Raw genomic sequence first — 18,526 nt, 5'->3', positions numbered from 1 at the left:
AAAGTGGCTGTCACAAGCCTTGGCATTTTTTTAGGCATATGGATTTTGGGGCTAGATGGCAGCAGAGGCAAAATGAAAACAGATGAAATTATGCTACCAAGGGTAGCATATGCTTTTTGTAAAGTAAAATACATGGAATGTTTAGTTTTGAAATACTCTTGCATATATGTTATTGCTGAATGCAGTAACCCAGCTGCCATTGCAAGCATGCCATATATGCATACATCTTTCAGCATTTGTAAATGATTTGTTCTTAAAAGACATTGGGACTCCAGCAAGAGCTGCTGGTTCAGCTGTTGTTGCCCAGTAGTATTTGACTCTCTCAGTTAGTAGCTGGATTTCTGGATCAGATTTAGAAGATCTGGAAGGGTTCTTTTCTATTCCTTTTAGGTGAAAGGAAAATTAGAAAATGAATAACCAGGCATGTATCTAATTTGGCATAAATTATCAACAAGAGCTATAGAAAAATATCTGCTTGGTGTAACTACTACATAGAAAAAAAAGTGGTCTTGCATTTAATGAACTGAAAGTACAGTGTGCCTATTCCCTGTAACATGTTGGAGAGACTTTCTTTTTGATTTGTTTTAGCTAACTCAGAAAGCTCTAGTCATGAACTGTTAACAAGAGAGTCCGACAGTGACCATTTCCACCATTTCCCACCACTTCCTCCAGTTGAAATTAGCTCTCTTGAGCTTCCTCCTAAGAAACATACTGAGACCCATCAGATAAACAACACTGAATTGAGATCTGGTGTGACAGCCCTTCACTTACAGCATGGTGCATCTGAGGAAAAAACAAATGGTATCCATCCCATTCATGGAGTAAATGGAATGATTAACAGCAAACCAAACAGTGACAAATCCACCCCCCCACCAGCTGTCTTGCTTTCACCTACAAAGGAGCCACCGCCTGTGCTTGCCAAGCCAAAGCTGTGAGTACTTTTTTTAATTCTTTCTCTAAACTTGTTGGCTGTTGAAAGTAAATTTTCACCTAGAGCAGTCAAATACTAGATAAATAAAGGCCAACAATTGTGCTTGTCTCTTGAACAATATTCCTATTGTTGCTCCTTATTGCTGTGCTTTATATCCCAAAGAGCTGAATATGAAAAAGAACTGGGTTTTTTTTTGTTTTGTTTTGTTTTTATTTTTGGAGTGTTTTTTACATCAAGTGAAAGTGTGTTGAGTATACCAAATTCTATAGGAGTTTTTAGATAGAATCAGAAAAGAAAGAAGTGTTAGTGACTGTTACTCTGCTTTTTTTTTTTTTTTTTTTTTTTCTCTTAGTCACAGTACCTAAATGTCATAGTGGGCTGAGATTCTTGTATACTAACCCTTTTTCCACGCTGGTTATTCATCTTTATTCTGAATGTTTTGGTTTGGTGAAGCTAGTGGATATTCACGTGTGTAGTGTTTGTATTGTTTCTTACATAAGTTTATATATAACATGTAACTAATGGTGCTGTCAGCTGGTTTGCAGTAGCTCTAAATCTTTATAACTGAAAAATTGAAATTGAAAAACTCAAGGAGGGGAGAGAGAAATAAGTGAAAAAAATTCAGTAACATTTTCACTTTATGACTGTGACAACACGATACTTCCACAGTAATGATCTTATGATGATTATCAACTTACAGCTTGACTTTAGCATGAACAGACTTCTCATTTCCATTTCTCTCAAAGACTTTTTGCAGTGTGACGTATGAATTAGAATATTTTCTCAGTTTGCTTGCACTTTTGAAAAAGTGTCTAGAAAGACACTTCAAGTGTCTTCAAGTTTAATTAGATCATTTGTTTAATTACTTGTTTTTACAGGATAACTTGCGAAATATAAAAATACTGTTCTCTTTGCAACCATGTACCACATATTCCTGACTTTAAAAACACAAAAATACGTGCTTGAGACAGCATGCCAGCAGGACTTTTCTTTCTGTTGCTCTGTCATTCTAAGCAGTCTGTGACACTTACAGAGAAAGAGTAGTGGAAGAAGTGGAAAGACAGAGTGATGGAAGGCAGGGTGGTGATGGCATATATGGGAGGGAGACTGCTGAGGATAATACCATGCAGATGACCATACGTGGTGTACAGTGAGTTGGGTAGTTCTGTACCAGAGTGCTTGTAGCAAGGCGCATTTGTGAAGAAAGGAGATGGCAGCTTCAGCAGGGTAGTAAAAAGCAAGTTTCACCTCAGAGCTTTCTTTTCCTTAAGTAAGGTTGCCCCAGAAAAGGAGATGGCTATGGAATAATCTTCCCAGTGTATAATCTTCACTGCTACTTGTGCAAAATTGGTTTGGTTTTTAAACATAGAGTGATAATCAGTATGTGCAATGACTCATCAAAGATAGTATGTTGAACTTCAGCTAGAGGATATAAACAAGAACTATTGAAATAGTAGTGACTAGAAAAAGGTAGTGGTAGCTGTTAACTTAACCAAGTTAGGAGTCCTTCCAATTGGAGCTCTTCATGCTTGAAGAATATTATCTTTATCTGCAAGAAGCAGAAAAGAAGTGATATTAAAAGGAAGATGAGTAGCTCAGACGTGAGATTTCAGACTGACATCATGACTTGTTTGAGCCAAACTTTCAACATGGACCATTTAGGTGCAAGGGCATCTGGATTTCTATTTGCAATTAGTTATTAATTCTTCTGTGGGTTAGGTAGCTGTCAGTATTTGAAAAGGAGGTATTGAAATAGCTAAGAAGATAGATTCTGAAATTGAGGAGAGAGCACGTTTTAAATGCAGAACTTTGTGTGCTTCAATTAAAGTGACAAACCCATAATTATTTTTTGCTATTATAGTGATATATTGCCATCAGATGGGGTGATAGGATGCTTCTTTTTCAGCTCCTGTGATGTTACAGTGTACATATATCTTGTACTGTACTTTCAATAGTGCAGTACAAAATATATGATAAAGTTTAGCTGAAGAAGGATAACTATTGTAATAGAAGATTATATTAGTTTAGTCTGCTTCACTACTGAATATGCTTTTGGAAGAGCAATATCTATTTTAGTGCACTGCTTCGCTCCGCTGGGGAAAAATAAAAAAGTAAAAAAAAAAGAAAGAGTAAGGGAAACCTGCCACAGCACCGACTGAACTTTTACCTTTGCTTTGTCTTGACCTGTGCTTGGATCTGGACTAGGTGTGTCCCTGCCTTTGTCAGTTCACTTACTCATTCTGTTTAAACTCAAGGTTTTGATATAGCCACATTATTTCATTACTAATAGAACATTACATCCCAAACCTATAAACTCCATCCTTTGCTGTGAGATAGTGGCTGCTTTGGGGGGATGAGACTATCTGCAGTCTGTTCTGACCTCCAAAATTCTATGAGATTAAATTCATCCTTGTTGCCACAAATTCAAAGCTGCTTAGTGAAAACCATTTAACTTCATGAACAAAAGCTTGTAGGTAGTCAGCAAATAGATTTTCGTAGTCTAAGAGGAAACCTGAACCATTTTTTCAGAATCCAGTTGTCCCAATATCATATGAAGGTTTGCTAGACTTTCATAATCTGGATGAAATTCTGTGCTCTGTTTCTAGGACAGCAAGAAGCAAAGCTAAATTTTCTTTGATGCAAACTTTTACTCAGTGGTTTTTAAGTTCATCATGCTGCTAGCATGGAATGAATCTCAATCTAATTCAAAGTCTTTTGGAATTTCTTCTTTCAGCTTCTCCCTGACTACCTATAGTCCACAGCTGCTGTTCTGTATGTAGCAGTGCCTTATTCAGGACTGATGTGGAGATTATTCGCAGTTAATTGCTGCTATCTAGCATAGTTTGCACCGTATAAAACCCCAATATCCTGAGTATGCAAATTGCAGTCACGACTTTGCAGTAGTATGACTTGCAAGAAAGCAATTGATACCAGCATTCAGTAACCTGCAACAAAAAAGAGAGTTTTTTTTTAAAGGTAGTAGGAAAATGAACAAGATAAAACCTGCTTTCACTTGATATTACTCTGTATGAGTATTATGGTCAATCTAAGGACTGCTTATTAGCAGTTCCCCACAAAAGCATTCTTCAGTTTGCCGTAGGAAAAGAACATCTGATCACTGTTGAGAAAAGATTGTTTTCTTAGAGATTAGTCTCTCATGCATTTATATAGCCTTCTCTTTTTTTCTTTGTTGTCAAGCAGTTAATACCGAATTAACATTTTAAAGTAGATGGGAACTATCATTAAAACCCTAAGTTGTGACAGTGACTAATTGAGCAACCTGACATGGAAAAGTGTGGTTTCTTTACTTGGACCTTTAATTCAGTTCACCTCCGTGATGGGTTTGGATAGATCATGTAATTTTTTTTCATCACTATTCAATGCTGGGTCTGCTAGTGAGGAATTAAACACAACAGAAATAAGAGAAAATAGAGCAGACTAGTGGAGAATGAAAATGAGAAATTCTTTCCCCTTAGCAGATACCTTTTCTTCCATCAGTTTTTCTTTCTAGTTCACTCAGGATCTATTTCATATGCATGAGACTGCATCATTTTGAGAAATGAAAAGTGGATAGCCACAATGATTTCTTTGATCAGCACCACTTAATTTCTGATCTTCATATATGAAAATGTAGTATTCTGTCATAACCGTGTAGGTTGTATCTCATTGTGAAAAGGATGAGCTGGAGAATATACATCAAAAGCATAATTAAAACATCCTTTTATGTAAAAGCTACAAACTGAGAAACTCAGAACTAAGTCACTCTTAAAAGAAATCCATGCATACCATAAAAACCTCGTCCACAGTACTTTAACAACTTAATTCAGAAAGTATGATTCAGTAGACATTTGATTATGATTTAGTAGACACTTATGATTTAGTAGAAATTTCAGTGTTTCTGGTTCCAGAGGAGGTTAATCAACACTTTAAGATTGATTAGATTTTCCCTTTGTAACATCAGTATGGGGACAGACTATGGTGATTTAGATGCCTGTAGTATATTGGCATTTTCTAAACTACATCCTTCACTGATCACTAAATCTCTAAAATTTAGCTCTGAGATAACCGTGATTTTATTTGAATTGTTTCTGTTGTCGATATGCTCAGCATCAACACAATATTACTGTGGTTTTGTGCAAAATTATTATAGCAAAAAGCAGACCATGATGCTGTGTGATAGTTCTTGTGATGTGTACTGTGTATCTGAAATTGGGACTTCCTTACTTCAGTTTGTAAAGTTTAATTGAACACATAAAGAAGTTAGACAGTTAAAAGAGGCCTATGATGGTTCCATGTTACCAAAGAAGTTTAAAGGAAGTTAAAAAGATGTAGTGAATTCTGCATTTGATTTAAGAGCAAAGACCAGATTAATAAGATTTATAGTATAGAAAAAAGGAGCAGAAGCAGCTCTGAACCACAGATGAAGTGCCTTCCCCATTATAAGGACTCTCATGCCACGTCCTCTGAATACAGTGGTGCCAGGGGGATGCTTTTATGAGAATCCTTTCAATTGCTGATGTCCAAATTGATGATCTTGAATCCCTACTGCAATTGCACATGAGCCTTATCAACACTTGATGTGCAGAATTGGGACTGATCTTGATTGCAGTCAAGATACACTGGCCTTGGCCAATCAAAACATGTAAATCTATGCTGTTGTCAGAAATGGAAATCTTGCCTTCGCCTCAGCCAAATATTTTGGTCCTAAGCATCGTGCCAGCGTAAGAGAAAGGGTGCAAACAGGAGAGGGGGAAAAAGGAATGTCTGGTGGCAGAGACATAAGTTAACTTTCAGTGATTGTGAAACTGCATCCGGAGTCAAAGCTAAGAAAATAATTACATGAACATTATCTTGGTAGAAAGGTAGTTATCTCAGCCAGCAGACTGATTCTCTTTTGAGCAGGAATATATTAGCAATGACATAAATAAAGAATGCTGTTTATTGTAATTGATTTTTTTTCAAAAGTTATTTAAAGATTTAAATGATAGCTACTTAGAAAGTTTGAAGTTTCAGAAGAATACAACCAGTAAGTTTTATTTGGGACAAAGAGTGACTCTGCTTATAAATTTCATAAAGAAACTTTTGAAGAAAAGTTTATCTTAATTGATAAATGACTTAACAGATTTATCTGTGAACTCTCTGAAAATAGTTTACTTAGCCAACACTGAAAGCAATTGCAAGGAGTTTGAGAATGGTGAGCTGTTTTAGATTTAGGGCTTTATTATTATTATTATTATTATTATTTATTTAGCAAGAAAGAGAGACTGAATACCTGCTTCAAGTAGGAAATACAGCTGCACTTTGGCAATGAAGCTGTAGTCAGTGCCCGTAAATAATAATGACTTGCCACAGTTGAGTGCAAAGCAAGACTTGGCATGCAGTGGAGAGTCACTGTAGTCATTTTCAGTCTTGAGGAGTATTTTAAAAGCCCTACAAAATGCTCACTTTGTGCTTATAGATGCTGAAGTTAATACTTTGAGTGGTAATGTTGTTACCTCTGGTGCTGAAAATATTTAAAACAGAGCTCAGAGTGAGCATGCATAGAATTTAATATTTGTTATTGAATATTTTGCTTACATGGAATTCAGCAGACAGTGCTAAAAGGGATAATATTTTAGCATTTCTTGCTTGCAACATGAGATTAATGTAGACAAGAGAGAAAGAACTATTGAATTGAGACTGAAAAAAAGGAGATTTGTGATCTTTGTTGCTGTGACCTGTTTGAGGAGGTTGAGGAGGTTAGTGTGCTTTGGACTTTTCAGGACAGTGTCAATGGAATATGCAGATGAACTCTCAGAAATGCCTGGTGTTTTAAAATGCTTTGCATCTCTAAAATTGGGCAAATAAATGTTAATACTAATTTCAGTACATACTCCTAAGAATCCTCACAGGAAAGTACTGGCTTTAACTATTATTCATTGGTCCGATTGCATACAGAAAAGACAGGACACTGTTCTGTAAAATTGTATGTATTATGTCCGTGATCTCACATGAAGAGCTGCCTTTCAAGTGGCCTAATAATCCCATTATTCTTCTGTGTGTTTGTTGAAGCAGTCTCAAGTAAAAAGGATGGCATTGATATGGATGCTGGACGTACCTACATATTTGATGTTAGTTGCCTTCATAACAAGCTGTCAATTCAAGATGCACAGATCCAACACAATTACAGTCTCAGTTAAGGCCAGAATTTTCTGACCAGAGCTGCTTTTCAAATTGTTACTTTTCTTAATCTTGTTTTTGTTGGAATATTAATTCCAGTCTCTCATATATAATGATCAGAAAGAACATTAACTTAGCAGGAGTGGTCCTCTTCCATGCTTTTGCTGACAGATGCAGAGAGCTCCAGAAGAAGCCAGCAGGAACGACATGATTGACACCACTAAAATTAGCACATCAGTACTTGTCCACATAGAATGATCAGCATTTCAAACTCCCTCTAAATTTTGAGCTAAATCCAAAATAAGTGATCAAATGGTAGTTGAAATGTTTAAATTATTTCAAAGAATAAACATTGAATAAAGGAAATAAAATATAATTTTCTACTTCAAAAATATTAGCTGACATTGTGTAACTACACTTGAATATGCTGACTGCGGTCCTATTTATTGCGTCTTTTTTCTTTGCATTAGAGTGAGAAGTAGTATTCTACATAGCATGCATCATGCATGCTACACAGAAGCTGAATGACCAGAATTTCTGAATTATATCTGTATTTTCAAGCAATTTGTATCGAACAGTTAGGAAAAGTTGAAACTATAATCAAAAATATTCATTCAAGATAAGGAGTTAATCTTGTCCACATGTATCAAAGTCACTGCCGTGTGAGTTGATGCAACTCAGGGGAGCTGGACAGGACTAAAGACATAAGACATTTGTGTTTGCATTAGTTGTAAAAATGATAAAATGTCTTGAAATGAATTATTTGTCATTTCACAGGTAATTTCCAGTCCTTAGCAGCTGACTTTTATCTTACTTGGCTTCTGCTGTTTCGTAATCAATGGCTCACACATTTTTGCAAGTAGATGCTAGTTTAGTTGTTTCTAGACTCTCTTATGCCCTTTGTTAAAATGTTTATTTCACTAATTTTTAACTCCTCACTGAAATTGCCCATAATTTGCATTTTCTTTAGCAACGTGCTTATTTTTGAACTTAGTTGTACTAATCATATCTGTGTTGTGGCATTTATAATGCTTGACCTGCCACGCATTGGACTTTACAGATACTGTAATAAATTATTACTTCCTTAATAACTGTGTTCAGCTTATGCAAGTAATGAGTCACTATTTAGACTTTATTAGGAAGAACTGGATAGAAAAAAATTCAGTGCGGGAGTTGCCAGCAATCCAGTGATTAATGTGTTGGAATGTACTAAAAGCCAGGTATAAGCCCTTCGCATGCCTGACTCAGCCTGGGGTGCTGGAGCCCAAGGAACAGACTGCTGTAGTGTGAGGAATCTCTCTCCCTCTCTATGGAATTCCTTTGACAGCTTCAAGTTTGTTCCTATGCAGAACAACATTTTTGAAATGATAAAAATGTATGTGATATAGGAAAACTGTTTTCCATCCAGTTCTACTAATGTGTAAATAAATTTGATTTGCCTTAGCAACATAAATTTGGAATGGCTCAACTTGAATGTTGTGCACTGATTTATGTAAGTTCCTATCTGAAATTAATGCATCTTCTGATAAAACCTGAATAGAAAATACTTCTTGCATTGTTTGTGTGGCACCTGGAGCAGAGCACTGTGGCCAGTATTTGTAGGATATGAAAAGTGATGGAGCCTTTCCTGCCTGTGGGAAAGGTATCATTTCCTACTTCTTATGTGTCATTTAATGCTGAACCATGTCCTATTGAATTTTCTTATTTCTCAAAAAACAAAAAGAAAGAAAGCAACAGCAAAACTAAAAAAATCTAAGAGCAGATATTATAACTGTAAAAAAACTGTAAAAGTTTATTTGGAACAGAAAAAAAAAACGTGGGAAATGAAAGTTTTGTCTTTATGGAAATGTCAGGGCAGAAAGGCCAAAAACTGGTAAATTTATCACAACAATATTTTAGATCAATAACCAATAGTTTAAAAAGCACTAGAATTTGAAACATTGTATTAAAAATATGTACCTTTATAGTGAATAGGATGTTGGTTAACAGGTACCATAGTATTTTCTGACAGTGAAAAGAAGTAAAGTAATTTGTAACTGAGGTTCCTATATTCCATTAGGCTTAACAGCTTTTAAGCTGTAAACATTCATGGAGCTTTACTTGGAAGTGCAGAAAATTGTGACATGCTTGTTTTTCTAGGAAGTAACTATTGCAATAAACTTAACATGCTCTAGGTGACCCTGCTGAGAAGGAAGGTTGGACTAGATAATCTCCAGAGGTCCCTTCCAATATTACTGATTCTATGATCCTGGAGCACTTTTTTAGTTTCATCTGCTATGACTTATCTTTAAAGACTGTAGATCCTTTGGGTTATGGACTGTCACTGACTGTTTTGTTGATAGAGTCTATCCACAATAAAACTTTGATCTAAACCTATTTTCTACTTTAACTAATAATAATATTGGTGAACAGAACATGATGAAATGTAAAGCAGAATAACTACATTAAGTTAATCACTTGATTTTAGGTCATGTTCTGAGCATTTAAACATCTGTTTTCACAGGTTAATATATGAATGTTTCTTTTCTAGCACTTTTGTTTCTCTCTCTTATTTTATGCCAGTATTTTTAACAGTATTAGATAAACCACAGATACCTTAATGCAGAATTTGTTTCATTGGCTACTAATCAACAAGCACTTGTTGAACAACAGCTAGGGTTTATAATTTACAAGGAACAGTTCATACAGGAACATAGAAGAGATTTTATGACAGAATCTGTTAAGAAGAGGTTTTTTTCTCCATTTTCTCTGGCTATTTTATTAAGCAAAAACTGCAAATCCTGAGAAGGATCAGGGTATATACTAATGCATTATGACATATTTTTGGACATAATGCAATAGATTAGATTATTTTAAACTAAGGTATTTGTTGACTTCATTAGAGATGTTAGATCACTGTGAAAAAAATGCGAAGCCACTGGGAGATGGAGAAGAAGAAATGAGAATAGTTAGAAAATACGATTTGAAAGTTGCATTTATTTATTATGGTCTATATTTCACTGGAGATCTTGAGGGGTGAGGTGAATGTTGTTTAGTTTTATCCCCCCCAAAAATAGATCAGTGGAACAGTGTTTCTGAGCATTTTGTGGTTTTTATATCGATGCTTTCAGATGGAAGAGATGAAAAACTAGACAGGCAATAGGATGTAAAAGCTGTAGAATCCATCTGCCTGTTCAAAAAAATCTTCAAGGAAATCCAGTAAGAGACAAGGATCAAAAATTATCATTCATTTTTTCCCAATTACATCAATTGGCTTAATGACATATGCTAAATCCAAAGTCTTCCTACCAATCTTAGACCTGTTGTATCTTTATATCCTTTATATCCTTACAACTACAAGAACACTGCTCAGAGAATGACTCTCTCCTAGAGAATTGCCAACAAAATTCAGACATAATTTTTCTTATGAGAAAGATGACCCAATTTTGCTGATAAAATTTGATTACCTATACTTAGTGTGATAAGAAAGTTTGATACAGTTCAGCTGAAGCATTTTCACTGAGGTATTACAAGTTGATGTATTTATACTCTGTCAACTGTAGTTGAACTGTGTTAACTTGAAGAGATGCAAAACTTTTCCAGCTCCACCTCAAAATAGAGATTTCTATTCTGTAATTAGCAGGCCGGTAGGTTTGATGCTGTATATTAAGAAGCTGCTTATTCATACTATCCTAAATTCAGTTTTATAGGGCAATTCTTGTCACAGAGATGATTCAACATTTAAACACTGAAAGCCACATGAAGATATGTTAACAATTTGTTTTGTGTGCCTCAAAACAAACACAAATAACGTAATATTGAAATGATTATATGCTAATCAGACTGCTGTAAAAGGCCGTCTACTCAGGCAGCCAAATGTCATGTTACCATCCATTTCTAAACAGTGACTTTAATGAAAACCTAAAAACAGGTAGTAACTTAAAATTGGAATTGTATATAAAAAATATTAAACAGATTTTTGTGATTGTTCTGTTTTCAGTGACCTTGATTGTCTATTCCAAACCAAGGATTTAGTATGATCCAAAAACAGTAGCTGTTTTGCTGTGAAATTTCCTTTTACCAATGCCTTTGTTAGAATAGTGGTAAAGCTATAGTGAACTTTAAGCCTTTTAAAATCTGCAGCAGTAGAGGTCTCTCTCTCTAACAATGGATATCTACAACAAGAAAGGTTAAGGGTAGGTGAGAAATATATCTTTTAGGTTTTTTTTTTTTTTTTGGCAGTGATGGTGTCTGGTTTTTGACCTTAAGTAGGTGGAGAGAAGTAACTGTACATCCTGCTTACATAAAATCTAATCAGTATTTTAACAGGAAAAGTCAAACATCCTTGAATTAGTTATAAAATAGTTTATGTATTTTGTGTATACCCTTCCAAAACTGCATAGTGTGTGCTGTTAGCAAAATTTGCACGCTGAATGACTTCTGTGTTTTTCGAGTTACTTCCTCTAAGATTGAAAGTAATCTAGGTAATAGGATGGGCAGGGAAATGGACGGAAATGGGCACATTTCAGGCACTAGTTTGAGCATGTGCATTTCAAGTTTTTGGTTCAAGATATGATGTAAGCTTGCAAAAATTTCAGTGCCTCCAAAAGGCTTCCAGAAGACTGCCTCCCTCTCTTGTCTGCCTGGCCGTTGCTTCATACCTTCGTTGCCTCTCCTCCCTTTGATACAGGTGGCTGTTCATGAGTGGAACTGTGAATCGAGCTAGCTGAAAACTATTTTTTCTTATTTGTTTTGCTTTGTTTGCAGAATTAGTTTCCATTAAATATGTTCATGGAAATGACAACCCAACTTAGTGCAACCAAGAGTAACGATACCCGCCCCCCCCCCAATTCATCTCAAGGTACTTAGAGGAGGCTTTATTCTGAGAAGCAAATGCAAATTAGAAACTCATCCTATGTGCTCATAACCTTCTTCATTTTGAGCTGATGCTGGAAGTGTATGCAGAAGCAAATATAAGCAGGCAGGTCACAGAATAAACCTATACCAAAGGGGGATGTGGGGATGTAATTTTTATTTTCTTCTCTGTAACATGGTGGAGTGTAGAACACTGTGCCAGCAATTTATGATGCACTCTTGAACCAGAAAATACAGGGGGAAATGTTGTGCTGTCAGTCTGCAAAAACAGCTCTTGGTAGTCAAATTACGAATTTAGTAACAAAATAGTTTCACAAAGAAAAGGGGAAACTTTTAACTAAAAACCATTGAAATGAAACACTGACTTTGAAACATTTTTTTTCCTTTCTTTCTAACTGAAATAACTGGGTGGATTTAATACTTTTGAGATGATCAAGCAAAATGGATCAAATTTTTTGGCAATGGAAACAAATGTGGATTGAACTTTCCAGAATCTAGACTGTTGCAACTGAATGTGTGTATAGGCAGATAGATTGCTCCATCCATCCATCAGCAAGGGAATTAGTTTGCTGTGACAGCAATGTTTAGAAGACTGGTAAATCAGGGCAGTTATTGTCAAAGACCTGTCAGTGTTTTCCACTACATTTTCAGAGTAGCTACTCCTAAAAGTTTGAAGAATGCTCAGTGTTCAGCTCTTCCTATGCAGCCTTTGCCAAAAGGCTCTTAGCGTGGCCTTGGTAGGCAGTATGTACAGAGGTGCTCTTGATATTGCAGGATTGATTTCTCAAACAAGCTGATGATAAAATTGCCTTAATTTTATTTCTTTTGAAATACTTCCATGGGTGCAGACTAATTATCCTGTGTACTTACTCCATGTTTGTAAGGCTTTACAACTACAGGTCAGGCAACTACATTTGCCTTGGTATTGTTTTATCCCTGACCATGTAATTATCCAATTTGCATGTAATTTACAGAATGCAAAAATATCACTATTTGCTAGTGAGAAAGGGGATGGGAGATGAGAAAAGATTTGCTTTTTGTTTGGCATTACCTTTGCCCTCAAAGTAGAAAAATTAATTTCCCAGGACTTTTTATTTTGACTATAGGAGCTAGCTGATGAAGCTTCAAAACTGAGAGAGATGGCGCGCACTTCCTTGTGTTTGGTTTGCCAGGAAAGAGGAACACAAGATTAAAAAATGTCAATAATAGGATATCTCTTTTCTTTACCTTTTGAGTGGCTTCCTAAAGAGAGGTCCCTCTGGTTGCTGCTAAGAGCTTTTCATTAATGGGACAGAAAATTGCACTGCTGCTTCCTTTGGTGCACAAGTCAAGGAGAAATGGAAAGATTTCTACATACAGCACTTAATAGTCTAACCCAAAATGTGGAACTGGATCTCCTTACTCACCAAGACATGACATTGAAGCTAATGAATTTCAGAAAATACATCAACACAATTTGCCTTTGGGGTAAAAAAGGCTATGTACTCCTTTTGTACATGCTTTGACAGTGCTATTTATCAGATTCTTTGTTCCGTTTAAAATTGGAAAAAAAAAAGTGTTGAAATAAAAGATCAACAAAAATAGATTTAAGAAGCTGAGAGAGATACAGGCCAAAACATTCATCAGAGCAAATCAGGAGATTAACTCTCACGGTAAATCAAATTCCACTGTCACTGCTTAGGACATGTCTGACGGATGTGAAAGTATCCTCCAAAATTAACATATTCTGATTTTACCATGTGTGTCCTCTGTATAGTTGAATGCAGTGATTCTGTGGAAGGGGCATGGAAATAAAAAGAAAAGAATGTGAGCAGAAAGTTAGGAATTTATTATTTCTAATTTACAAAAAAATTTTACAAAGTAATACAAATGCTGATAGAAAAAAACCTGATGCTCACAGATTTAAGAGCAAAGGTGGCAACTATGCCATCTTCATGTGTGAATTCCTGAAGGAAGGGAGGAATGAAAGAGACATTTTAGTGTATTTTGTAAATTTTAAAGTAGATTCTGAGGTGCTGCTGCAGCAGAAAATTAGCAGTGGTTTCTTTGACCTCCAGGACTATGCAGTCATAAAACCTGACAGTTCTTGCATCAGGCATATAATTTGTTTTTGAGCAAGATTTACACAAAGAAAAATATTCATTTTTATTAAATTGGAAAATATAATTTTACAAAACTTACAGAACTTTACCAGTAAGTAGAAGTTTGATTTCAAAGGTAGGATTTTAAGTCTTCTCAAATATGAAAGAAAAAGTACTGGTGAAAACCTTAATAGGTTAAAAGTTTATGTAGGTAATAGGGAATATGTAGAGTTATAATCTTAATACTGAGATATCTTGTCTCTCGTATTTGTTAAAGGAAAAAAAAAAAACTTTAAGAGTACTTAAATGTAGGAGGAAAGTTTAGTAAACAGACAGTTGCTGTATATGCCCTGTTGAGCGGTGCTTCATGTATGTTGTTGTAGACAAGATACTGTGATAGGCTCAACCTCAACAGATTTTTCAATGCATTAATTGAAAAAGATTTCAGATTTTGAATAATGAGATGTCATAGTGCCTCAACTTTTCCATGGATTTGATTGTTCTGAGAACATATTTAACCCCTTTTTGAAGTACCTGTGTTATGTCAATTTTCAGGAGAACATTTGTAGATCTTGTACGTTGGTAGTTGGGAAAAAAGTGGTACTGCTCATGTTCCATCAAGTCCCTAAACATGAAAATATTGCACCATAGAAAACATAAAATCAGGAAATTGTGCAACCAGAAGCTTTTAAGAGAAATATTTGAACTATGATTGAGACTTACCTGGCATAAAGTTCAGCTCAGCTCTTTGGAAGAGCTACAACTAGTTTTCATGAGCTGAAAACATAAGATGAGAACATTGGTGTGTTCTGCCAATATTTATTTTGTTTGGAAAACATGTCAAGTAGAGTCTGGATAGATGAATGTGCAGATAAAGATTTCCTTTTGATAATAAGGACTCTGAGGTGTTATGGGCACTCCAGTAGTCCATGACAGGGGTAAAGATAACTATGTGAATGGTAGTTGGGGAAAACAGCAGGTAACTCACATAATTCAGATTGTGAAAATAGACACAGATGAAAAGTTCTGTTGGACTGCAAGTCAGAAAGTATGTGGCTTTGGCTTGAAATCTAAGATGAAATGAGGACAGTTTATCAATTTCTTTATCATTCTTTTTGGTAGTAATAATAAAAAGTAACCAGGATTAATTTAACAAGGATAATTGCTGAATAGCTAATTTATTAGACACCTTTTTCTATAATGTATATGCAAAAAAGTAGCTAAACTGAGACTCATTGGTTGTATGTTCAAATGCTGGCTACTTTCAGAGTCCCAGTACCTACTGTGCAGGTGTCATCCTCGTTTAATAAACTTGTTGCTGGAACTTGCCCTATTGCAGAAACACCTAACCATCTGCATTTGATGCTATCAGTCTATCTGCAGTTAGTCTTACCCAAGCTTTAAAAACTGATCTGCTAAAGTAGAACCTCACACTTGGGCAAGGACAGTTGCTGGACAGGATTCTGTAGCTTGTGGAGTTTAATCAAAAACCTGCATAGTGGTACAGCTACTTGTTTTTATTATTGCTCTGCTCCCTCCTGAGATATACCAGCTTCTTTTTACTGAAGTGATATAACTGGCTGATGGTCTCCAAGCTTTTCCCAACTGCCATTGTGTTACAAAGCTTTTCCATTGATGTAGTTTTGAGTTTGATTCCTTGTCTTTAGGCTTATTGTCCATTATCTTTTGCATTCACATACACTAACTGTGTTTTTCATTTTCTGTCTCATATTAAGAAATGTTTTCTGGTGGGGGGAAAAAACCCCGCTGAGGTTAGAACTCAGTGGCAGTGGTTTCTCGTACAGTGTGCTTGCTATACAACTTTAGATGAAGAATTTCTCTATCCCTAATTTTTGTCATATATAGAACCAATAGAGGCGCCAGAGATTAAAGATAGTAACGTATCAGTCAATTATAGCCAAATTCCTCGTACATGTACTTGAGCAAAATTCCAAGCTAAGGTTGTTGGAGAGGAGCTAAGAATTGAATGAGTACTGCAAGTCCTGTTCTGCCAGTCTTATCAAAGCTATCTAATATTACTTGCTGTAAGAAGCCCTTATTGCTGCCACAGAGAGCATTATGGAGATAAAAACAGAAAAGCCGTAACGGGTGGAGGGAGCTGTGTTACTTGGGTACGTGTCTGTCCAGGAGAGGGCTTAACACTTTGTTGAGTGCTGAGGAAAGCTTATGATGAGAGCAGGGCAACCGCGCTCGGAGACCTTGTTCATGCCCTAGTGAGAATTCCCAGCTGGGTGGGTGAGTCTGACATGTGGCTGCAGAGGGAAAGCCAGGTGTTGGGCGGAAAGCTAGAAGCCGTGAAGCGAGAAAGGACCTCAGTGCTCAGGACAGGACACTAACAATATTTACACAAAACAGCTCAGAAACTGATGCCTCATGTGGCCGAGATCTTTGGCCTTCTAAAATTCTTTCCCGTTAGCCTGTGTCAGGAGCCTTCTCTGCATGTACCTCCGTTGCCTTGTCTTTTACAACTTTTCCCCCTTTCCTGTCGCCTTCTGCATTCTTACTGTTCCATGCATTAGATCTGCAGTCAGCCTCAAGAACTGCAAGCACAATAGACTGATTGCCATATATTAAAGTTAAGCTTAAGCTGTGGGTCTACTTTTCGTATTCTGAACTGATATCTGGCTCACCCTAATCTACATACTAACGTTGTTATTAATAGTACTTGTTTTTTTGGCAAAAATATTAAGAAAAAACTTCATGTGCACGTACAGACCGTGAAAAGCTCAAAAATGTACGATCACTTTTCACTGAAAAGGGAGGATATTTTCATGCCTTACGAGATGCGCAACACAAAACAATGACATGCTTATATAAACATGTTACGTTTTTTAGTGACTGAAAAATAACGGAAGCTAAATGGATCAGACCTAGAGGTAATTGTGTCTTGTGTTACCATAGAAATACAAAACTTACAGACATATTTTGTAGGTTATAAGGCAGAAGCAAAGGTATCTCTAGAAGGTAGTTTAAAATAAATTTATTTGGGTTTTTCACCAGCTTTCAAGATTCATAAAAATATTTAACGCTGTCAGTAAATTATGACCAAAGAAATGATGTGAAATGTGATAAGGAAAATAACAGAAGTCAGATGAGAAAACATATTTGTAAATGAAAACATGCTGAAAATGACCTCTGATTTGTTAACTCCTTCTTCCACAATTACCTAGTGGACTGAGTGCCTGTATTTGCCTATCAGCTTCCAGAAAGTAATATACTGAAGGGTATGACCTACATTTAAAAAGGAAAAATATTTAAGGCTAAAGGAAGAAGTGTGACCTGTTAAAATTGATTTTTTGAGTACGCAACAATTCAAATTCTTAGTATTTCTAGTATTTTCGTACTGAAAAATTGCAAATACTTAGTTTTTACTCTTCATTCCATTCCTTTTGGTAAAGTCAGTTCAGTCCAAGTGGTAGTTTATTCAAAAACTGTTGTAGCTGTTGATATATTTCCGCAATGAAAAATGGAAGGAGAGGAGATGGAAGTAATAATCCAGAGAAAGTTACTCTTACTTAGATTATAGCATGAAAAGCCTTTGGCTTACAAATTTTAAAAATCTAATTAAAGGAAAGACTTCTGTCTATTTCTCTATTTTAAAGGATTTTATTAAAATAATTGTATTAACTGGAAAAAAAAAGTTTAAATAACTAGCGCATATGAAGGTCTCTTCTCTCTCCCCTTCCCTGCTTCCCTCTCCCTTTCTCTCCCTCCCTCCCTCCCTCTCTCTTTCTGTTAAATTGTAATAAAAAGTCTACACCATTCACACAGGTGAACAACTATTAGCACAATGCCTATCAATAAGTGTAAGGAATATTTTATATTAATTGTGCTAATAGATACATGAATTCATGTTTTCATAAGGCCTTAAAGGTGGCTTAGCAGTGTCAGAGGTGTTTGACAACATATTTTCCATCTCTCATATAATAGAGTAAGAATTGCTTTAGAACCTCTTTCTTGTTTGTGAGTTCTGGTTTATAATTTGGCTGTAGCATCTCATTTTCCTGCTTGGAGAAATTAAATATTTGTATGATCCTGACAGCTGTATAAAATGTGGACCAAAATACTTTTGCTCTCAGTGGGGGAAACTCTTAAAGGAGAGGGGGTTTTTTACTGAAGAGGATTCAGAGAAGACAGTATGGAAAAGGCTGCTAGGGAACCAGTGACTTCTTTTGTACTTTTAAATGGTGACACCAATCCGTCTGAATGGTGCTGACATTACAAAAACCATGTATTCAGGGTGTTTTAGAAATGACTGTTAACAGTATTCTATCAGTTTGAATATTTATTTTCTTGCTGATTTGATGGGAAATGTCATAAGTTTCACTGTTAATCCAGTCAATAGTGTTCTTTATTCACGTTATGTTGTTGTTCTTACATGTTTTCAATTTGTGCAATTGCTTATAATTTCCATATGTCTTAATATTACCTTTTTTAATATGACTATGAAACAGTTAGTGTGGTGGCATTCTAAAAAATG

General features: G+C 35.8%; 1 protein-coding gene across 5 annotated transcripts in view; it reads left to right on the top strand.

Moving 5' to 3' along the window:
* The window catches only part of PALLD (palladin, cytoskeletal associated protein), a 211,971-nt gene that overhangs the window by 87,592 nt on the left and 105,853 nt on the right, over positions 1 to 18,526 (top strand). For all 5 annotated transcript variants that reach the window (XM_062573797.1, XM_062573798.1, XM_062573796.1 and 2 more), the window contains one exon: positions 589 to 931. In XM_062573797.1, the coding sequence (XP_062429781.1) occupies positions 589 to 931 (343 nt within the window). The remainder of the gene's footprint in view (positions 1 to 588; positions 932 to 18,526) is intronic.

The sequence above is a fragment of the Rhea pennata genome, chromosome 4 (assembly GCF_028389875.1).
Source record: "Rhea pennata isolate bPtePen1 chromosome 4, bPtePen1.pri, whole genome shotgun sequence".
Lineage (NCBI taxonomy): Eukaryota > Metazoa > Chordata > Aves > Rheiformes > Rheidae > Rhea > Rhea pennata.
Note: the sequence above shows the minus strand (reverse complement) of the source record. Positions and strands in the feature narration are given on the sequence as shown.